The 23,689-nt window shown below is 32.7% G+C and overlaps 5 protein-coding genes across 5 annotated transcripts; all 5 read right to left on the bottom strand.

Annotated features, from left to right (window-relative positions):
* Positions 1–1,372: 1,372 nt before the first annotated feature.
* On the bottom strand, positions 1,373–2,936 carry PGO_091710 (RNA splicing protein MRS2, mitochondrial precursor; the record flags this gene model as incomplete). Its single annotated transcript, XM_028687759.1, has 2 exons — positions 1,373–2,526; positions 2,693–2,936. The coding sequence occupies 2 exons, from the start codon at positions 2,934–2,936 to the stop codon at positions 1,373–1,375; spliced, it is 1,398 nt and encodes a 465-aa protein (XP_028543560.1).
* Positions 2,937–4,668: 1,732 nt separating this feature from the next.
* PGO_091700 (hypothetical protein, conserved) lies at positions 4,669–5,244 on the bottom strand (the record flags this gene model as incomplete). Its single annotated transcript, XM_028687758.1, has 2 exons — positions 4,669–4,755; positions 5,080–5,244. 2 exons carry the CDS (start codon positions 5,242–5,244, stop codon positions 4,669–4,671), a joined length of 252 nt encoding a protein of 83 aa, XP_028543559.1.
* Positions 5,245–8,042: 2,798 nt separating this feature from the next.
* On the bottom strand, positions 8,043–9,347 carry PGO_091690 (2,3-bisphosphoglycerate-dependent phosphoglycerate mutase; the record flags this gene model as incomplete). The annotated part of the gene is made up of 3 exons (XM_028687757.1): positions 8,043–8,679; positions 8,899–8,980; positions 9,314–9,347. 3 exons carry the CDS (start codon positions 9,345–9,347, stop codon positions 8,043–8,045), a joined length of 753 nt encoding a protein of 250 aa, XP_028543558.1.
* Positions 9,348–11,256: 1,909 nt separating this feature from the next.
* On the bottom strand, positions 11,257–15,523 carry PGO_091680 (hypothetical protein, conserved; the record flags this gene model as incomplete). Its single annotated transcript, XM_028687756.1, has 7 exons — positions 11,257–11,433; positions 12,122–12,175; positions 12,413–12,513; positions 12,748–12,808; positions 12,934–13,070; positions 13,369–14,974; positions 15,281–15,523. The coding sequence occupies 7 exons, from the start codon at positions 15,521–15,523 to the stop codon at positions 11,257–11,259; spliced, it is 2,379 nt and encodes a 792-aa protein (XP_028543557.1).
* A 1,920-nt stretch (positions 15,524–17,443) lies between these two features.
* PGO_091670 (hypothetical protein, conserved) lies at positions 17,444–22,549 on the bottom strand (the record flags this gene model as incomplete). The annotated part of the gene is made up of 1 exon (XM_028687755.1): positions 17,444–22,549. One exon carries the CDS (start codon positions 22,547–22,549, stop codon positions 17,444–17,446), a length of 5,106 nt encoding a protein of 1,701 aa, XP_028543556.1.
* Positions 22,550–23,689: the final 1,140 nt, after the last annotated feature.

Below are 23,689 nucleotides of genomic sequence, written 5' to 3'. Positions count from 1 at the left end.
GGGGGGAAGGTTATTATTTATTCACACAAATATTGTCATCACATTATTATTATGTTTGTACCCATTCCCCTTATTCGGTACTCAAGAATATGTCTATTTGAGTTAAAAAAAAAAAAAAAAAAAAAGGACGATTCTTTAGAGGTAGAGTATAGAGGAATGTGTGTGTGCATTAATGATTTTGACCTTTTTTTGGGGTAAACAACGATGGAAAAGTTGCATATTTTTGGTATTTGTACATATGACAATAATTATCACGTGTCTTTTTGAGGGATGACCTACCATTACTTCCGTTTGGCTTACTCTGATTTGTTTATTTCATTCCCTTTGCATAACTCACTCTTTTGTCAGTAATATGTGGTGGATATATTCCATGACTTCATTCCTTTGGAATCGGGGATTGTTTGTCATGCTCTTCTGACCCACCCACCCCCAATGTACATGTAGGAGAGTTGAAGAGATTCGTGTGTATACAATTCTAGTCTATACAAAAAAAAGCCACATCAATGAATTAACAGCATTAACAAGTTATACATGGTTTACACTTAAGTTTTTTTGTGCATGTGTTATATGTTTGAAAGTCAAATCATTGATGAGGTTAAACACAGCTGGAAGTGGAGACGTGCCAAATAGGGGAAAAGAGATTAACCCTCAAAGGGGTAAGGTAAGGTCAGGTAAAATGTGTACACGTGCATCTATGCAGCTACATGTCTATACGTCTATGCTTCAATGCAGATACATATTTACTACTCTATGTACACGTGTCTGTATGTACATTTTTACCAAATGTAGACAAATGGATGATACTACAATTGACAAAAGGAGGAGAAAAAAAAAAAAAAAAAAAAAGGAAAAAATTGGTGAGCAGAACACCCTGTATTTGTGTACATACAAACATTTCTATCGATGCACATTTCCCATTTGTGTGCGGCAGTATGGACATATAAAGACAAACCTTTTTTTTCTTCTTTTGATCCCTCAACATTTTGACATCTCAACATTTTGACATCTCAACATATTGACATCTCAACATTTTGACATCTCATCATTTCTATCTTTCAACATTTTGATATTTCTCTTTTTTCCTTTATTTTTTCCTCCCATTTTCAACACCTCTGCAGGAGTTGGCAATTCTGAATGCCAAGGAAAAATTGTGCTTGTGACATGGCATTTTTTGTCCATTTTTTGCCCATTTTTTGCCCATTTTTTGCCCATTTTTTGCCCATTTTTTGTCCATTTTTTGTCCATTTTTTGCCCATTTTTTGCCCATTTTTTGCCCATTTTTTGTCCATTTGGCCAGCTTCGTTTCTGTATAGAAATATGTTTCAATTTGCTCAGTGAATCCATTCCATCTAATTTGCCTTCTCGTTAAGTCTTATTTCAAATTATACTTGTCGAAAAACTTCAAAATAGTGTTGATATTTTTTGTTAGATTCAAACCAAAAAGAGAAGAAAAGAAAACGAAAAAAGAAACGAGTAAAAAAGCATAGTCATTATTTTCAGCAAAATTTTTTAAGTTCATCCCAAAAAGACTCGTAATAACAGAAGAGATAGAAAAGAACAATGTTGCAAATGAAATTTTGGCATTTAACAATATGAATTTGTTTCGATTGTAATCTAAATTCAAACGCATTAATTCTTCATAATGTGTAATTTTCTCTTCAACATTTTCTAGTTCACCATACAATTCGTCTGTCAACTGTAGGTGCGTTTCGAGTAGTATTTCTAAATCAGTACATTCTTTTAATGGGTTCTCTAATCCACTTGATTTTGTTAAGTCTGTATTGATAAATGTTAAATACATGTTTTCCATATCTAAGCGATTTTTTAAAATTTTTTCAATCGAGGTACGCAAAGAATTCAACAAGTTGGAGAATTTCTGTAAATTATTTTTTATTTTCATCATATCTCTTAGTAATTTATTTGTTAGCATGTTTATTTCGTTATTTTCTTCCTTCCTCTGTTGCAAAATGATTTCTTTTATTTCTCCATTCAGATTATACAACTCCAATTCATATTCTTTAATTGACAACTGCATGCATATGTCTAGACATAGAAACTCAAAGCACATACTTGCTTTATATTTATAGAAGCTATTTTTTACATTCATGTGGTTTATGTCGTCGTTTCCTGGGATATCCCCACGGTCTCTTCTCGAGCAGTCTTTACGTTCTCCAAAAATAGTCATGTCATCCTGTGTGCTAGCTACTCGTGCACTAGCTGTTTGTGCACTAGCTATTTGTGCACTAGCTATTTTTTCTTTCTTGTCTACTTGTAATACTGTGTTGACTATATCATCTTCTACAATTTCATCATTTGTGAAGTCTCCTTTCTTCCTAAAATTCTTTTTAATTAAATTTGTAGCCTTCTTCACTAAAGGGTTACTGGGTTCGAATAGCCACAATTCGTTGAATCGAATTACGCAACTCATGAATCCGGTTCGAAGCAATATCATATTTTTTCTGACCAGCAAGGTGGGGTTGTGGTTGTTGCTTGGGTCGATCAGCCTTAGGTCACTTACAGGGATATCTGTGTGGCGAGGGTGGTGGAAAAATGACACAATGGAGGAATGGGCGCATAAGAACGAACATGCTTCATAAGTGTGGTTCATAAGTGTGGTTCATAAGTGTGATTCATAAGTGTGCTTTATATATAAGTATGATTCATAAGTGTGGTTCATTATTTGTCTTCTTACTCAAAACATAGGGTAAGCTGTACTTTGAAAAAAAAAGACGCTCACATTTTATCTGACCATCTTGTGTAGTTTTTATATTTTGCATGAACACATTGTTAAAATTCTTTTTTGAAAAAATATTATTTTCACATTTTTGGCTTGTCAAATTTGTTAGCCATCTTATAAACACATAACCATTTGGTCTTCTCGTGTACACATATGCAAGTCTACATCTGTAATTCGTTATATGATTACACTGGAACATGCTTATTTTTTATTTTGTATTACGAAGAAGTGTACACCAAATGAGTATACACATTTGCTTTCTCTTACTCTCTTGCACTCTCGCTACTTTGCATAGGTAACACATAATCTTTACGCGGCCTCACAGTACAGAAGTTTCTTTTTCATGCACCAAACGTGTTCTTTAAAAAAAAAAAAAAAAAAAAAAAAAAAAAAAGTAAATAATAAAAAGGAGACGATGGGAAGGGATGGGGGAAGCAGGAGGGAGGACCTAGTAATGGTGCACAATGAAAAACTGCACGGTTATAAGCGCACAGCATTAAATAGTTTTATTTCAAAGGAGTGGAAAATTACAAAACTAAACTTTTTTTTCAAACAGCTGTAAGTGCTAACCCCAATGCAAATGCACGCACACAGTGAAACGATTTTTTCCTTATTTCGTTCAAAACCAATCTTGTAAAGGACTTAAAATTTAGAAGCTTTGTTATAAGGGGACACACCTGTTAATAAATACGTGCTGATGTGTACATGCACTTGAGCATTTACACTGTAGGCGTGTAGAATCAATATTTCGATTATATATATGATGAATTATGGTTGCAAACATTAGCAACAACTCTCCTTTATATTACTTATAAAAATAATGGTGTACAAAAGTTAAGGATGGTGTGTGTGTGTGTGTGTGTGTATGGTTACTTAAATGAGTGATTATTATTTAAATTAAGAAAAGGGAGAATAATTCAAGAAAAAAAAAAAAAAAAAAAAAAAAAAAAAAAACAGCAAAAACAGCAAAAAAAGAAGCAGAAAAAACAGCTTAATTATGTAAATTACGTGTTATTAAGAATGTAACATATATTTAAAAGGAATACTAAAAGGGGGAGAAATATAAATATGTATGTATATGTACATGTATATGATTTATATGTATACATTTTATACATACATATGTTTACACAAATATCACACAAACATCTTGAATATTCTGCTAGGAAAAAAATAAATTAAAAAACCAAAATTGACAAGAGAAAAATTAGCATTTTAAACTCTTTAAAGTATATGCATCGATGGAAAAAAAATAATGAGAGAAAGAAAAAATAAAAATAAAGGCATATAATAAATGGTTGGTTCATATGTTTTTCTACACGTAAAAAAGGGGTGGGATTGGAGATAAAAGCAGTAATATTCTTTTCGCAAAAAAAAAAAAAAAAGAAAAAGAAAATAAAGAACAGGAAGCTAGAAAAGAAGGAATGTAGAAACGTAGGAAAATTTTAAATAAATATATACATGAAGATTATTTCCTTGTTTTTTTTTTGTTTCTTCCATTCTTTCTTCCTTTCTTTCTTCCTTCTTTTCTTCCTTCACTTTGTGTCCCTTTCTAATTCAAACCAAGTTGATTGCATTCGAACGATTCAGACAAAAACAATAATGTAAAAGCATGTGCAAATGGGGATAGAAAAATTCTCCTCGTGCTTTACCATCTATGCATACATGCACAACACAAGGAAACATAGTGCCTGGTATAAAACTGAGCCGTTCATCTTGGACGAGTGCTCAAAAAAAAAAAAAAAAAAAAAAAAAAAAAAAAAAAAAAAAAGAAAGACTAAGGGTGAGGGGTATATGTGTGTGAGTAGATGCATAGGTTTTATCGGTATATGTTTCTATATTTGCGTGGAAAAGGTGTATGACAAACTTTTAATAAAATCAAAATTTAGTGGATGGACCACTTATGTGTGTGCGGTCTCTCTGTTTCTATGCTAAATTTTCGTACTTTTATATTTCTTTGATTTTCGACTATTTCTGAATATCTCAATGGTACTAACGATTAGTATGCAAAAATATATCTGCAGGGGAAGGAAAAAAAAAAAAAAAAAAAAAAAGAAAGCATTCATCGGTTTGAAATTCACCATTTCTAAATATACATTTGATGTTTTGGTTATTTCCCTCTTGTGGTAGTGATATGGTGGTGATGGAAAATAATTTACAACACTTCACACACTATATACACTTTTGATTATGCAAAAAATCTGTGTATTATGCATGTTCATAAAAAAAGTCCAGTACGCTATCCGAGTAGATACACAAAAGTTTGGTGTACATTAAATAATACAAAAGGGAGAGTGGGTTATTCTCACTAATGCAAATATTTCATCGTTTCTCCTACTTACCCCTGCACAAATAAATGAAGGTTTCACCTTCTCTGATTTATTCCCATGTAATTCCAATGAATCAGAGTCATACAATAACAAAAGGCCAATAAGTGCCAAAAAAACTGCAGAAAATAATGATACTATGGCAAAGTAGTAAGTGACGGCTTTTTTAAATGTAGACATGTTCTTCTCTTCTTTGTTTATGTTATTACTAGTAAGGAAATTGAAAGAATTAAATTTTCAATCGTTTTGGGGCTTGGCCACCTTATACTGTGTTGTTTTGTAGTCTTGGTGAGAGAGGGCGGAAGGGAGGAAAGGTTATCTTTTTCGTAGAAACTTACTGATTCGATTCATGTATCAAAATAAAATTTGTGCCTTATAGAATATCATTATGTTTCAAAATTAGGAGGAAAGTGGCTCCGTTCATCGAAAATTATTCCTTTTAAGTGAGTGGTGATTTTTTTTTTTTTTTTTTTATCTTCTTTTTGCTCTGTTTCTGTGGAATAAACATTGGCTCATCCCCTTTATCACTCTTGAATCTTCAATCGTCTTTTTTTCACTCTTTCTTGCCAGCAGTGCTACTCCCTCTACATGTTTCATTGGCTATGTACCAGCTGTTTGGGGTGGCACTATTTATGCATGTGAACGAGTGTAAATATGCATACACGTTAAAATAATCGTTGCAAAGAAAAGAGGCAAAAAGAAAAATTCATCCAGCCGTTTGCTTGCAAGAACAACACACGAAATGCGATGAGTAAAACAAAATAAAAAAAATAGCATAAAAATAAAATAAAATGAAGAAGAAAAAATAAAATAAAATAAAATAAAATAAAATAAAAAAAGCGTACTTAATTTCGTCAAAACTTAAAATTTCACAGTTCTGCCTTTTAAATCTTTTTTTTTTGTTTTTTGTTTTTTTTTTTCTTGTGCACGTCCGTGAAATTTCTGCTTTATTTTGCTCTGTTTTGTTTTGCTTTGCTTTGTTTTTTTTGTTTTGGTTTGTTTTTTTTGTTTTGTTTTGTTTTGGTTTGTTTAGGTTTGCTTTTTTCGTCTGTTTTGCTTTGTTTTAATTACATTATGTAAGCATTATACATATGTGATGTATATCATGTATATATATATGTGTACATACTATGTATGCATATGCATTCTGTACTACATGTGTACATGAATATGTACTATTTTTTTTATTTTTTACCTGAGTTGTTCATACGAAGTATGTTATTTTTTACCCCAATTTTATGGGACTTTTTTTTTTTTTTTTTTTTTTATTTTCCCTTAACATGACAGGTAAAATAAGCATATTTGGATGTATACACTTTTTAGCTATTTGATTTGTGCTTTTTGCACACATGAAAGACAAAGCATATACATGTACGTATATATACATACACGCTTTTAAGAAATGGAAAAAAAAAAAAAAAAAAAAAAAAAAAACACAATCGATGTATATGAAAATTTTAAATAATTAGACGCTTTTGCCTGATGCAGAAAAAAAAAAAAAAAAAAAAATGACTATGTGAAAGAATAAAAAATTGGTATAAGAACCATGAGAGAAAAAAATGTGATAAATGTGGAAAGGGATAAAGTTCCTTTTTAGAATATATATATATATATACATATACATATACATATGTATGTGTAGCTTACGTGCTTGTGTTTGCACAAATCCGCGTGAACATACACCTGGACGCGGACACAAAATAAACGTTTGGGGGGTTTCAAAACGGGTAAACAAGGCAAGCGTTTTTTCACTGTGTGCGGGTCGTTAAAAAGTAGAGACGCAGCACGTGTCGGAGTGTGGTAGACGAATTGGAGAATCATTTGAGATTAATTTGATTCGAAGTAAAATTAAAGTTAGAATTAGGAAACTGGACTGAATTGGAGTGGAGAACGGTCTTTTAGTATGGTTGGGTATTTTTTCCCTGTTTTTTCCCCTTTTTCTTTTCTTTTCTGTTCTTTTCTTTACGTTTCATTTTTGTACGCAGCACATAACAGATAACGCGTGCAAGCAGGGAAAGATATTTTAAAATGAAAAAGGATTCACATGGTTTAGTCTCACAGCTCGGTTGCACAGTTCAGTTGCGCTGCTTATGCGACTTCAATGATGCTGTCTGCACATATAAACTTTATACATATTAAAGGTTTGCTACCGAGGAGAGTATGGCCATTTTTTAAAATAGTACTATTCTCCTGCATGAATGTATGTCAACGAACCCATTCTTACCGTAGCTTGATATGGTGATATAAGCATGTTTTTAATTTTATTTTTCTAGTCAATTTTCAGTTTGTTTTTTTGTGCCAGTGCAATTTTTCGTAAATGTGCATTTTCATAAAAGCGAACACTTTATTCCTAGTACATGCAAGTGTCTATACAGAGGAGAAAAAGCGATTCTGTGGTGGGTGCGCGGCGTGAATACGTATTTACATGTACATATATGTATATGTATGTGCATATATATGTATGTGTATATATATGCATGTGTATATATATGTATGTGTATATACACATTTGTGCGTGGGGGAAAAATTACATACAATAATAGCCTTGTACAAGCTTCTTTCCCCGAGTCAGCCCCAACTTGCTCCAACGGAAGTGCATGGGAGTGGAGGTCACAATACCATAAAAAATTTTTTTTTTAATGTATTCATCATTAACCGATTATCATTATGTCCACTCGTAGCAATACATCTGGTTTATATGTATATTTTTAGGACTTGATTTGGGGCTCTCTTATAGGGAAATGTCCATTCACCTACTACTACTCACATGTACACTTTCATGTATTGGCTGTGCATATATATCCATGATATCACATGTTGGGTGATCCAGAAATGTAAACATTCTGTGGTTTCGTAAGATCTACATCGTTTTATATATTTATCTGGATAGCATTTCTCCTTCATGTGTTTTTTTTTCTCGTCCTTTGCTTTTCCTCATATAACTTTTCTCTTCCTCCTTTAGACTTAGGGGGGTTGGCTCATTTTGCCTTTCCTTGGTTAGCTACTTCGTCCATTTTTTTCTTCAACTCTTCACTGTCCAATAAGTAATAATGTTTAATGGGTTTAAGATTTTCATCCAATTCATAAACTAAAGGTACTCCTGTTGGAATGTTAAGTTCTAACACATCTGCTTCGGTTAAGTTATCCAAATGCTTAACTAATCCTCTTAAGCTATTTCCATGTGCAGATACGAGAACTTTTTTATTTGCTAAGATATCTGGTGCAATATGATCAAACCAGAATGGTAACACTCTTTCAACAGTATCTTTTAAACATTCTGTAAATGGTAATACATCTTTTGGAACGTTTTTATATACAATATTATGCCCTGGCCATCTACTATCTTCTTTGTCCAATTTGGGTGGGGGGATATCATAAGATCTTCTCCATATTTTAACTTGTTCTTCCCCATACTTTTTCGCTGTTTCGGATTTGTTTAATCCTTGTAATGATCCATAATGTCTTTCATTTAATCTCCACGTTTTTATGACAGGTACATGTAAAAGGTCTCCTGTCTTTAACACATTCCATGTTGTTGTAATTGCTCTTTTCAGTACTGATGTGTATACAACGTCAAATCGAAAATTTTTTTCTTTCAGGTAATTTCCAGCAGCTCTGTAAGTCATAGGAAAAAAAAAAAAAAAAAAGATGCTTTCAGTGTAATAACAAAGATGCATACAAAACATACGAATAGGAAAACGAAAACTTTTATTTAAATGTCACATCTCGCTGAGCTGCACTGTGGAGAGTGTATTCCAATTTTTTTATGCACTTTTTTTTGTCGAATTTGAATTTAAATTTAAAAAAAAAAAAAAAAAAAAAAAAAATTTTTACATGGCCTCCTGTTCTCCCTTTTCACTCAGAGGTACATCTGTCCATCCAGTAAATTTATTTTCTTTATTCCAAGTACTTTCACCTAATAGTTAGTACAGGATAGATGTAATGTGTTACGTGAAAACAAAAGAGGTAATTAAAGTGTATGCTGTGGAATGTATATGTGAATGAAACCATCATGTGACTTAAGTAATTATTCCATCCCCCCCCTCCCTTCATCCCTCATGAGTATGTCAGAAAAAAAAAGGAAAGAGTTGGAAGAGGGGGCGGTAAAATTATTAGATGGTAAATTGGCACATGAGCCTTTTCACACAAGTCGAAATAATTGTGTGTTTCGTGTTATATATATATGACATATATATTTTGCGTCATTTTTTTTTTTTTTTTTTTTTTCCTCCATTTATTGAAAACAAACCATGCCTCAGAAGAACCAAAGTATATGTCGTCATTTTGTCCCTCAGGAGTGTTTAAATAAATATGCACGGAGAGGTACGTAGGTATATGCAGGTAATTATGCGATGATGGCAGTTGTTTAATTATGCAATGAGACAATTATACAATTGCGTGTAAGTATGAAAGTAAGTATTCCCTTTTTTTCTGACTCTGTGAGAGTTTTACGTTGTCGTACGTTGTTCAAAAATTGATCGCATTAAAAAAAGGTGCCATAAGAAAACGCCAACTGTGTAGCGGTATAAAAGAAATGTAGTAAAAGTTGAGGTGTAAAACTGAGGCAAAATAAATGGGGCAAAAAATGGAGATTAAAAAATTGAGGCAAAATAATTGGGGCAAAAAATGGAGATTAAAAAATTGAAGTAAAACATTGGGGCCAAAAATTGAGGTTAAAAAATTAAGGTAAAACAAATGCGTAGAAAAAAAAAAAAAAAAAAAAGAGCGATGCTTTATATTTGTGGAGCCGTGTGCAAGTAGAATTGGGGAAGGGGGCTCGGGTTTTTTTGAATTTAATAGTAAAAAAAGAAAAAGAAAAAAAAAAAAAAAAATTGTGGCGCTACTGAGGTTTCTGGGATCACTTGTGAAGAAAAAGGATATGGACAAAAATGTGGTGAGATACATTCTCAAAATTTAATTTTGTTTTTTCTTGCCAATAAAAAATGGCCTTTATAATATTTTTATAGCCCCTTATTTTATTCCCCTACACAAGTGACGTTGCGTAAATTTTTGTTTCTCTCTTTCGACACCCCCCCTGATGCCATATGTGTGCACTCTGCATTTTTTTACTATTGAAATTAATAGTGTTTTTTTTTTTTTTTTTTTTTTTTTTTTTTTTTTTGACTACTTTTTTGTAGCCATTTCTCCGTATTTATCTCCACTCCCCCTACAATGCCCTTCTTTTTTATTCGTCTCCTTTTTTTTATCATTCCCAATTTTGTCATTGTAAAGGGAGGGGAGGAAAGAAAAAAATAATATACCTGAGGATTTTCCATATTTTTTTTTTTTTTTTTTTTTTTTTTTTTATTTCGCTTATGTGCATGCAAAATGTGAAAGAGAGTAAGAAAAAACAAAATAAAAAGATTTGTGCGAAGTTAACAAAACGATACATCCCATGGCATGTGCATAAAGTGCTCACTGCTTTCCTCCTATATGTGTATCTCACACGCATACACACTTCGTAATACCACATAGTGCCCGGAAGGGGCGATCTCCACCCCCTTCATTTACAAACGTTTTTTTTTTTTTTTTTTTTTTTTAAAACATTGGCACACATGTTTTTAGTTTCTATGAACAAATGATCTTATTGTTAGAATTTTGAAATACATATTGTTGTTCAAAATAGTTAATTAGAGTTTTTTAAATGACATGTTTGAAAAATTGGGGTAAAAAAATTCATGTGGACGGCAGTAAGAATGTGGAGAGGCAAATGTGGAGGGGCAAATGTGGAGAGGCAAATGTGGAGGGGCAAATGTGGAGAGGCAAATGTGGAGGGGCAAATGTGGAGAGGCAAATGTGGAGGGGCAAATGTGGAGAGGCAAATGTGGAGGGGCAAATGTGGAGAGGCAAATGTGGAGGGGCAAATGTGGAGAGGCAAATGTGGAGAGGCAAATGTGGAGGGGCAAATGTGGAGAGGCAAATGTGGAGGGGCAAATGTGGAGAGGCAAATGTGGAGAGGCAAATGTGGAGGGGCAAATGTGGAGGGGCAAATGTGGAGAGGCAAATGTGGAGAGGCAAACGTAGAAAGGAAACGTAGAAAGGAAACGTAGAAAGGAAACGTAGAAAGGAAACGTAGAAAGGAAACGTAGAAAGGAAACGAAGGAAAATGCAACGGGCAGTTGCAGCATATAGAGAAGGGCAAAACTGATGACGCAAAAAAAAAAAAAAAAAAAATTTCATATTTTTAAAATTCTAAAAGATCTTTTTCTTTATTTTTTTAAAAAGATAACTCTTGGGAAGGTTCTCCTGAATGTCTTCCTCATTATTAATTTCCTTATCCTGCTGTTCTTCATATTCAGGTTCGAGTTCTTCAGCGTCGTCTATATCCTCTGGTTCATTTTCAGTTAGCCATTTGTGCCAATAGATTAACTATGTGCCCAGGAGAAGGGAGGGGAGGTATACGTTCGAAAAAAAAAAAAAAAAAAAAAAAAACATATGTTTGTTTCAATACATTCGTGTAAAAAAGTGGTAAAAAATAAGCTCACACATGGACACTAAATATGTTGGATGAAGTATGTTAGAAATGAATACACATTATCATTTCATGTATTTGCAATATTTGCTGTTTTTTTTTTTTTTTTTTTTTCCCGCGTGTTATTCAGCTCAATACATGAAGAGAAAGCATAGATTTATTTGTTGCAAACATTTTGAATTGTTAGCACATGCCTTTCCTTTTTTATCTTTTAAACTTGTATTTTTATTTTATGATAAAAAAATCTTTTTTATGTGCTACAACTTGTTTCTTCTTTCACGTTGTTTTCATTTTAATATAGTTTTTTTTTTTTTTTTTTTTTTTTTCTCCTCTTGCTTTTTTGGCAACTTATTATCCTATTTTTATTATTTTATTTTGTTTTATTTATTTATTTATTTATTTTTTTGTCGTCCCTAGGTGTCATTTTACAGTTATTTTGCTCGTAAAATAAAGCAATCGTCGGGAGACAATTACAAGCAAATATCACTGCTTGTACAATGGTTTATTGTGAATTTATAACAATCCATACATTGTTTCTCAACAATTAGTATGTTCTGTGTACATCAACATGCGATCGATTCTTACCTGTAGCATAGCTTTGCTTTTCAACTCAGAGTCAGGATTGTCTTCTTCAAACCACTGATAGGGGAGAGAAACGAAAAATATATCTATTGTGTATATGCCATATATAAGTGCATATAATATACACACATATATATATATATATATATATGTTTATGTGACACACAAGAGTGTGCACTTATTTTGTATGAATATATCCATGTGATATGCCTTTTTCATAATAATAACAATCTCCTACACACACACATGTGTTCATAGGGAAAAGATAGATGGAGTGGTAGTAAATTTTCCTACCTTTATAAATGAATCCTTTGGAATAATTCTTGAAAAAAGCAAAGAGTCGAAAGCGGCTTCAACTAATGATGTTTCGTCAGATAAGTGCGGATACTTCAATTCTTCAAGATGGGTAAGAGAGGGGTGGAGAGATGTAATAATTGGATTAACTATATTATCACTTTTGCACGTACGCAAAAATATACAGTATATGTAAAGTACATATGGAAAAAATGAACACGCTGATGAGGAACAAAATTGGGTAAAAAAAAAAAAAAAAAAAAAAAAAAAAAAAAAAAAAAATCCAATATGGTGTGGGGGAGTATAATTCGAATATATTCTTATATATCCTTTACCATCACATATTTTTACTACATCATTTAAAATATACTCATCATGGTTGTCCACTTTGCTATTCTGTAAGGTGTGTGACATAAGGGGTGAGGGGGAGGATTGGAGAAAATGTACATTCGACAAAAGGGTAAATCATAATGGAAATTTTTTTTCATAAAAATTAGACAAAATTGCACAATTGCAAGTACCTGTTTCAGGTGAAGAAACAAATTCTTCAAATTCATCGCCCTCTCCAAATATACTTCATCTGCACAATTTTGGGGTAGACTTAAAATAAAAATAACTATTGCGACGAATATTGGTACGTGGCTTTCCATATAATTGCCTGAAAATGGAAGTGGCATAATGGAAGTGGCATAATGGAAGTGACATAATGGAAGTGACATAATGGAAGTGGAATAATGAAAGTGGCATAATGAAAGTGGCATAATGAAAGTGGCATAATGAAAGTGGCATAATGAAAGTGGAATAATGAAAGTGGAATAATAAAAGTGACATAATGAAAGTAGCAAAAGGAGTAGTTATCATATGAGAGTATCAAAATGTTTGGATACTCGATGGAACATATCTATGTATACATTACACAAGAAACACATCGTGCAAATTCTTGTATGCATGCATACATTGGTCTGTTTTGAGGGAGGAACATAATTGTATGGATTCCTCTTGACTGAAAAAGTGATTTTCTACAATTTTGTCTTTTATTTGTAAATAAAAAGTTTTAATATTATTTAAATCGTGTTTATATACACTGTTATATTTTTCATTTTCTTCATTTTTTTTTGTTATTTTTTCTAACTGTTTTTTATATAATTCTTCTCGTCTTTTCTTTGCAATTTCTTCAATATCCAATTTTTCTACAATTTTAGCATTTTCTGTTTTTTCTGCAATTTCTTCGAAAATGCTTTTTGTACTTTTATTATGTTCTACATTATTTCTTTTCTTTAGTAGAGTGGCACTCTTTCTAACTTCATTAGTTGAACCTATTTGTGGGGTAGAACCTCCTCTTGTTGTCTCTAATTTTGGAATCTTTCCTTTTGCATCTTCTTTTTTTCCATCCATTAATGCTTCATCATGTTTTACTTCATTTTGATTTCCCTCTTTTTGCGCTTGCATATACAGCAATTTTGCTGTGGGTATAAAAGTTGACGATCCTTGATTTGCATTTTTAAGAAGTTGTAGCTTCAACTCTCTCTGTTTTTTTTGTTCTTCCAGCATTCTCAAATTCCTTTCTTCTTTCTCCTTCAGCTCCTGTTGATACATAATTACTCTCTTAGGCACGAATTTCTTTTTCGCTCCTCCTTCCCCCTCCTTTGCGGCTTTTGCTTCTTCTTCCTTTGCAGCCTTTGCTTCTTCTTCCTTTGCAGCTTTTGCTTCTTCTTCCTTTGCAGCCTTTGCTTCTTCTTCCTTTGCAGCTTTTGCTTCTTCTTCCTTTGCAACCTTTGCTTCTTCTTCCTTTGCAGCTTTTGCTTCTTCTTCCTTTGCAGCCTTTGCTCCTGCTTCTTTTGCTTCTTCATCTTTCACTTCTGTTTCTTTCACTTCTGCTTCTTTTGCTTCTGTTTCTTTCGCGTCGCCGTTCAAGCGACCTGCAGCAGAATCCTCCTTAGCCTTTCCTTGCATATTTTTTTTTTTCCTCAGTTCTTCTAATCGTCTAAGGTAGTATGGCTTTTCGCTAGCTGTCGACTTTTCTTTTATTGCTTCGTCGATATTATTTTGCGTTCTTAAATTGGAAAAGTTAATTTGGTTGTCTCTCTTGCTTCTAACATTGGAGAAGTCTAAGTCATCCTTTTTCTGGGTTCTAAGGTTTGCAAAGTCGAGATCGTTTTCCCTCTTACTTCTAACATTGGAGAAGTCCACGTCATCTTCTCTCTTACTTCTAACATTGGAGAAGTCCACGTCATCTTCTCTCTTACTTCTAACATTGGAGAAGTCCACGTCATCTTCTCTCTTACTTCTAACATTGGAGAAGTTGACATCATTTTCCTTCTTCTGAATTCTAAGGTTTGCAAAGTCGATATCGTCTTCTCTCCTACCTCTAACATTTGAGAAATCTATGTCCTTATTTTGCGGGGTTCTAACATTGGAGAAGTCGACATCATTTTCTTTCTTGTTTCTAACAATGGAGAAGTCGACATCATTTTCTTTCTTGTTTCTAACATTGGAGAAGTCGACATCATTTTCTTTCTTGTTTCTAACATTGGAGAAGTCGACATCATTTCCTTCTTGTTTCTAACATTGGAGAAGTCGACATCATTTTCCTTCTTGTTTCTAACATTGGAGAAGTCTAGATCGTCTTCTCTCTTATCTCTAACATTGGAAAATCTATTTCGTAATTTTGTGGGGTTCTAACATTGGAGAAGTCTACATCATCTTCCCTCTTGCCTCTAAGATTTTTAAAGTTTGCATCGCCCTCCCTCTTAATTCTAAGATTGGAGAAGTCCACATCTTCGCCATTTGGAATATTTTGTTTGCTTTTGCTTCTCTGGGTAATGTGTGGTGAGTCAACTTTCTTAAATTGCTTTTTTCAAATAGTACATTTTTATTTCTGTTTTCTTCCCTCCCATTTACATTTTGATTATGTTGATTGTTTTTTCCTTCTTCATCTAAAGTCCTCCATTCAATGTTCTGTACAAATTCATTTTGTTCGAAAATCTTTTTTCTTTTTTCTTCTGCTCTCTTGGGTTCAGGAAATTTGGGTTCTATTGTTAATTCATCTTTCTGGTAATATTTTTGAAAATCAATTATATTTAAATGTATTTGTTTTTTTTTCTTTGCCATTTCACTGATGCTCTCTCTTTTTTTTTTTTTTTTTTTTTTTTTTTTGTGGGTATCGATGGTGATGGAATGGGGTTATTCCTTTGTGAAATATCACAAGTTGGTTGGAAGGAGTAATATTCACAATTTTCACTCGAAAACCATTCCTAGTCCAACGTGTAGAAAAAGCATATATACATATATATATATATATATATATAAAACCTGTTTTAGATGTGAAAAAAATTTTATGTTTTCTATTCCTTTCCCCTTTTGCTACTTTTGCATTCTTTATTTGTATTTTTTGTTTTTCTTTTATTTGATTCTCCTCTTTGCATACATACATACATATATATATATATATATATATGTATATACATTGGATGGAGTACAAAGGAACAAGTGTATAATCTTTACTTGTGTTATTATAATTATACATGTGCTCCTGCGAGAACTACGAATAATTCTTGGCTCATTCAGAATGAAGCTCTTTTTTTTTTTTTTTTTTTTTTTTTACATGTACAATTGTACGTAGAAATGTATAAATAAACTTAAGTACCTACGATGTAAGAATTTCTTACATATCATTCTTGTATTCTTAAAGATCATAATTATGAATTAATCAAGCCTTCACATGTTTTCATATAAATTTGTTCGTGCATATAAAAGGAAAAACAAATAAATAAAATAAAATAAAAGGGTATAATAGTAAACTATTTATCTCGCACTATCCTCTTTTTGCGTTGTTTTGTTTGATTTTGTTTTGTTTTGTTTCCTTTGCTTGGTTTAATTTCTTTTTTTTTTTTTTTTTTTTTTTAGTTGAGGTAGCCCTTTGTTAAAAAAGGGCCGCAATGAGTTCAAGGTAGGATTATATTTCCGTTTGATATAACATAATTTTTTTTTTTTTTTTTTTTTTCTTCAATTTCACACCTTGTGTCATTTGCGCTTTACATATTTGGCTTATCCCACTTGTATTTACTACAACTTGCACGTTTATTCTATAAGTTTTTCAATCAGCGGGAGTAGTGAGGGAAAAAGAAAAGAAAAAAATTAGCAAAAATATCAAGGAGAGAAGGAGAAGAAACGTACAGTTAAAATAAACACATCAGAAGAAATGATATAAGTAGCATTATATATACACGCATACGTATACATGCCATGTCAAAACATAGAGAAAAGAATTTTTGAATTCCAACTCATTCACAACATTTGAATTCATAAATCTTTTCTCACCCCACAAATTAACACCTTCTCTTTGTGCCGTCCATTGGAGAATAAATAACAGTTCTCCCGCAAAAAAAATAAAATAAAAAAGAAAAAGGAAAAAAAGTTACACAGTAGTGAATGATTAAAAAGATGTTGAATTATAAAAAAGGTGCAAATCTTGCTGCTTTTCCAATCTGGAAAAAAAAAAAAAAAAAAAAAAAAAAACATGGAAATGCGTATACTTTCATAATTTACACCCATTCATTTTCCTCGTTCTATATCTGTTGTCAATCTACACATTCAACAGATGACGTACACATATTATTCCTATCCACATGGAATATTTTGATGTTTTCAAATGTAGGAAAAAATAAAAAAAAAAAAACCTACCCCGGTTAAATGAACTAATAAAAATTATGCAAATTTTATGAAATCCTGCAACTCTGCTATTATAAGATGCAGTGTTCTAAGATATTCAAACTCCAAATAAGGAAAATGGGCCACACTTCGTTTGGAAAACAAACAAAAAAAAAAAAAAAAAAAAAAAAAAAAAATACGGAACGTGGAAAGATGAGACATGCATATATGTCTATCTTCATCCACCAAAACCAAACAATGGGTGTATTCAAAAAAAAAAAAAAAAAAAAAAAAAAAAAAAAAAAAAAAACTTTTCTCCTTCCCCCTTTATCCCCATTGGGTTAGATAATGGGCTGTTAATTTTCTTTTCCTCAAGAATACTCATTTAAAATAATCGACATACCTACTTCGAACGTCTGTTATGTCAAGAGGGGTTTTCTTGTTCACGCTTGATGTATTTTGTGCTAGAGGTGGGGGTGCTATATTTTTAATTTCCATTTCATGTTGCTTTTTTTGTCGCTCTCTTTCATTTTCCTCATCTGATGTAACACCCTTTTCTCTCCATCTCTTTTTCTCATAATCGTAGTAAAAAATATTTTCCTCTTCCTCTTCTACCTGTTCTGTTTTTGTTATTTTTTCTTTTATGTTTGAAAAAAATCCAGAAATGAATGTCTTCCCTAAATTTATTAAATCCATATTGTTGTTTTCTTCATTCTGTTGTTGCACTTCTTGTCCATTCTTTTTATTTTCTGTTTCATTGCGGACTCCTTGCAGCGGTCCATTTTTACCTGACCGTTCAGGCGATTTGGCAGGGTCATTGCTGTATGGCACATTCCCTACTATATTATAATTCTGGCTATTTGTAGGATATGCATTTTGCTGCAACGAGCGATGAAACGGAACACTTGTTGGATAAGCTTCTGGGCCATTAGAACCCCCTTGGTGTATTTGTCCATGCACTGGGGGAATAGTTCCAATACTCTCATTGTAGTAATAAGTGAAATTATCACTATTCATATGATAATTAATTATTTCGTTCTGCTTAAATGATCCGCTATTTTCACAAATCCAGTTACTTTGCCCATGGTCAATAACTTCAGTACTCTTCATTATGTATTCGTTATTCTGTAAAATCTGCGTCTGTTGGAGTGGTTCTGTTGTGTAATAATTTCTACGATCATTCTCTGTCGTCGTCCTTACACCTGCAACGGGTTCTGCATTCGTCACATCTAGTTTAGAAGTAGCCACACCTGGTTCAGCAGTGGTCGCATCCTCGTATTGGCTGTAGAAATATCCCATTTGTGCACTTTCATTATTACACTGCTGAAGTGGGATGGCTCTAACCTCACTTCTAACATTAGCTGAGCCTTGTGTGCCAACATATTCTGTTGGATAACTAGGAAAATATGAATTTTCATTACTTCTTAAATTTTGAACGTTCGTTTGAAATGAAACATTTATGCTGTTATTCGAGGGGTGGTGGTCGTGACATCTGATAACTTCCAAATTTGTTGCACCGCTGTAAATCGGTTCTGATGGGTTGAAATTGGGATCATTTTCAATGCCTTGGGAAATTTTATTTTCTGTCTTAGACTCTATATGTATATCTGGATGCATACATGTGATGGTATCGTTATTGAAAATGTTTTTATCACTAACATTATTGTTATTACCATCCTTGTTATAACTGATCGGGTTCGAGATTCTATCCATTATCTCCGTCTCGTGAGTAGAGTTCATGTCATTTATGCTGAATGCACCACCCCTATTTTGATCTTCAAAAAGGGAATTCATATTGTTTATTTCATTGTATCCCTTGTAAAATGGTACGTAAGGCGTTGTTCCTCTTCCATATATTACATTTTTGTTTTCATCCATCTGAGTGTTATTATGTGTTAACAATTCGGTAGTAATATTTTCCACGTTGATACCACAGTATTTATTAGTATTCCCCACCTGAACAGATTGCCTGTTTTGATTTACTGCATCTGCGTGTTGAAAACCTTGATATGATGAAATAATTTTGTAATTGTATATACTTTTTCCATTGTAAAAAAAGTCATTCGATGAGGTGTCGTTATTTTCGGTTGAACTTATTTCCTGATTTTTATTTTGTAAATGTAAGGACGGGAAAACATATTTAGCATGACTCAGTAAGGTCTCATACAAATGCACTAAATCATTGTTTTTTTTCTTCTGGCTTTTAATTACATCTACATAGTAGTATAAAATTTCTATATATTTTCTTGCCTGTTCTAGAACCCCTAATTCTAGTAATGTGTATGCATAAATAATTTTTTGCGTGATAAGGCTTTCATAAAAAAAAGTTTCGTCCTTCTGTCTCATAAGATATTCGTACACTTCGCACGCTTGGAAGGTGAAGAAGTCAAAGTGGGTTCCAGCACTCTGAAGGTCTTGCGATTTGGATACGTCCTTCCTGCTGATTTGGTTAACTTGGCTGATTTGGCTAACTTGGTTAACTTGGCTGATTTGGCTACCTTGGCTGATTTGGCCGACTTGGCTGACCTGACTGATCGGATTGTTCATATGACTTCTGTGGCTAGCGCTGTAGGTACTACCGTTCTGACTAGCCATATGCAATCCTTGATTTGACTGAATTATAGGGAAAGAGTTGTACTCATGTTGGGGATTCACAATAGCACCACCACCACCAGTGTTGTAACTGCATTCCTGCTTCTTTTCTACATCAATCGGATTTGCTTCCAAATTAGAAAAATCCTCTTGTGATTGCATTTGAAAGACACAAGGGTTGGCACAAAGTTGAATGAATAAAAATTGAGATTCTGTTTTACGTCCATTTTTGTAGAGAAGTTTAATTAAAAAAAGAAAGAACATGTGAATATCGTCTTTATATTCCATATAATCAATCTCATTTTCTTCAAATTGAAAAAGAAAGTTGTGATATACTAGCACGTAAAATGAATACCAATAGTTAGTTAAAATATTTTTTTTAAAAATCATACTTTTTCTATTCAATAAGGAAATAAAGAAAACAAAAGTTTCTTTAAAAATATCATTATACACACTGGAGTTATATATTTTGTATATATTTTTCATACCATCATTTAATTCTATATCATGGTTCATAATATTGTCTATGTGACTTATGTATTGATTAACCATTCTATAATATTTTTCTTTATTGTACTTTTTCAAAATTAAAAAAAAATATTTAAATAAATTCATTTCATTGCACACTTTTGAAGCCTCCTCACTATTATATATACACAAATGGTAATATTCCATGTATTGATCTTCTTTCGTTATTTTTTCATTATTTTCTATGTTTGAAAATTTACTGATGAATTCTTCATCCACAAAATCAAGAAATTCATACTTATGGTTATTCACCAAAATTTTTTTCGTTTTCCCCTCGTACAACTGTTTGACATATGATTTCTTCGACTCACACAATGTGGTATCCATAATGCGCATTTCTTTTTCTTTCTCTGCGAATGGTTTTCCATTGAACCATCTGATGCCTCTCCCTGCTTGTTGTTCCTCGTAATGGTTATAAAGGACTTCTGGAAATTCTCTCTTTTCCAACTTCATTCCTGCTTCTGCTCTTGCTTCTGCTGCTGCTGCTCCTGCTGTTATTTCAAATTTGTCCATTTTTCCTCTTTCTTTGGGTGCACCTTCCTCCTCTTCGCCATCGTCATATGACAACTTCTGCAGTTTGTCTTTCCCTTTGGGCATCCATCGTGAGTTATTCTCAATTGAATGAATGGCCACATCTGAGTAAGAAATGCAACTGGGATGAACAATGGTGCTACTTCCACTACTTGGGACACTACTACCCCTCTGGTTGTGAGATGATTCAACAAAATAAGACACGACATTTCTGCTTTTACACTCACTTACAGCCTTTGCTCTTTCCTTATCAGTTCTTACATCTTGTAAATTAAAATCCAGAAACTGAGGATTATTTATAACGTTCAGCAAGTAATTATACAGGGAACATTTTTGTGCATATTCATGTATGTTATTTGCATACATTTCTCGAATTATTTTTATATGACCATTCAGAAAAATTTTTATCTTTTCATCTACTTTGTCGCATCTCCTGCTAAAAGGTCCCGGGAAATTTTTTATCGCATGTATATGTTCCTCCAACCATTTGTCTCTACTCTCGATGCAATTATTCCTCTTATTATTCCTCTTACTATTATTAACATTGCTTGATGAAGGGACAGGTGAATCATTACTAATTTGGGTTGTACTTCTCGTCCTAATGCAACCCTTTATGATGTTTATCAAGGGAGCGTACTTCACTTTCCTTCCTCTGGTGTAGAAAAAGTTCCCATTTCTTCCAAAACAAAAGGAAATTCTTGTAGTGGATTGGGACACCTTGGGAGGAACAGCCAATCCTTCGTTGTCGAGCACAACTTTGATGTTATCTTCCTCATAGTATTGATTATTCTCTCCTTTTTCTTTACAATTCACATAATTGTTGCATCTATTTACATGTATTACTTCCATTGTCATGTCACTGCTCACTTGGTAAGAACCAATATCCATGTGTCCAAAGTTATGGTTCATACGTTCCACATTTTTGTAATGATCGAGGGAATGGATTGCATTATTTTCCTCATTCTTCTTCACTGACTTTACATCCTTTTTGTAAATGTCACATTCAGAAATAATCTCTTCTACTGAATCTTTTCTTATCGTTCCATTATAATTTTGTTCTGCCTTATCATTGCATTGGTCATCACCAAAAGGGGTTCTTGCGCCCTTATCAGCATCTGCTTTCACTTCCTCCTTTGCCTCAGCATCTGCTTTCACTTCCTCCTTTGCCTCAGCATCTGCTTTCACTTCCTCCTTTGCCTCAGCATCTGATTCTGCTTCCTCCCTTGTCTCAGCATCTGTTTTCACTTCCTCCTTTGCTTCTTCACTTTGGTCAACCGTTTCACAAAACGGTTTTCCCATTTCATTCTTGGCATTGATTGGATTTTCCCTGATCAATCCCATAATTTCCATGGACGAATCGGTAAAAAGGGATGATATATCATTTTTTTTTTTTTTTTTTTTTTTACTTTCAGATGCCATTTTTTTGTTTATCTGAACTTGTGGAAAATCCTTATTTCCCTTATATTCTGTCTCTTCAAACATTGTTGAGGAATCTACCTTACAATCTGTGGCATTAGGAGTTCCTCCTACAACTGAATTACTAAAACCTTTCACATTTTCGATTATGTTTTCTATTATACCTTGTTCAATGGAAGAGCTCGCCTGCACATGTTCTGAATTTAAGTCGTTTTCAACAAGGTCACACATTGGGTCACCTTCTGGAATACAATCTGAACCTTCGCAGGGAATTTCACCAGAACCTTCATCAACTGGAGCCACATCTGGGCCATCTGTGGGTTCTATATTCTCATTTTTACTTTTCTGCTTAATCTCTTCATCAATATTTAGCTCTTTATTCATGAATATGTTTTCATAACTGAACATGTGTTCGTTCATACTTACGTGGCGTTGCTTTTTTCAATTATGGGATGGGTATAGTGGTAACATATGAGAAGATACAGCAGTGGATGGGGAGAAAAAATGCAAGTGGATCTTAGATCCAAGTGAAAAGACATATGCGAGAATATATCTAAGAAAATGGGTACTTCGTGAATGTGTGTGTGTGTGGGACGTTTAAATGCTTTCCTCTCCCTCTTGCACTGATTATGTTATTCTATACATTTGTTTATATATTTGTCTATCTACTTACAGATCCATCTACTTACTCGTCCATCTACATACTGGTCTATCTACTTACTCGTCCATCTACTTACTCGTCCATCTACATACTGGTTCATCTACATAATGGTTAATCTATTTACTGATCGATCTACTTATCAAATCACTTATATATATATATATATATATATATGCTACCTCAATGAGGCACGGAGGGGTGGGTGCAAAATATTTCTTAATATATTATGCCGATGATCAGTCGTGTACACAAAAATTACCTTGGAGGTACTCGAGCTGTTATACATATATATACATATATATATATATATATATATATGGAGGCTGTATATTTGCTATTGCTACATGTGCTTACATACGTACATGTATCAAATATCGTCTCGATCTCTCTTCTATTTTTTATTGCTCATTAAATTGCTTCCTTAAATTTGTACTTCCACTTTCCAGATTTATCTCTCATATTTCATACTTCAAATTTTTATACTTCAAATTTTTATACTTCAAATTTTTATACTTCAAATTTTTATACTTCAATTTTTATGCTTCAATTTTTATGCTTCAATTTTTATGCTTCAATTTTTATGCTTCAATTTTTATGCTTCAATTTTTATACTTTAAATTTCAAGTTCAAGCTTCACCTTTATTTTATTTTTTTTTTTTTTTTACATTCTGTGATAAACTATATTTACGCCACTGAATAAAGATATAAAATTCCATAACACAAAATGTTAGTACTACTTGATCATTTGAGTAAAATTGTAAATCATTTTTTCAGAAAAAAGGAAAGCGATGGGGTTAAAATAATGGAAGAGAGTGCGTTTTTTTTTTTTTTTTTTTTTTTTTTCTATTCAGGGGTGGAAAAATGGCACATAGTAATATATATATATATATATATATATA

This window comes from Plasmodium gonderi, assembly GCF_002157705.1.
Source record: "Plasmodium gonderi DNA, contig: Chr09, whole genome shotgun sequence".
NCBI lineage: Eukaryota > Apicomplexa > Aconoidasida > Haemosporida > Plasmodiidae > Plasmodium > Plasmodium gonderi.
Note: the sequence above shows the minus strand (reverse complement) of the source record. Positions and strands in the feature narration are given on the sequence as shown.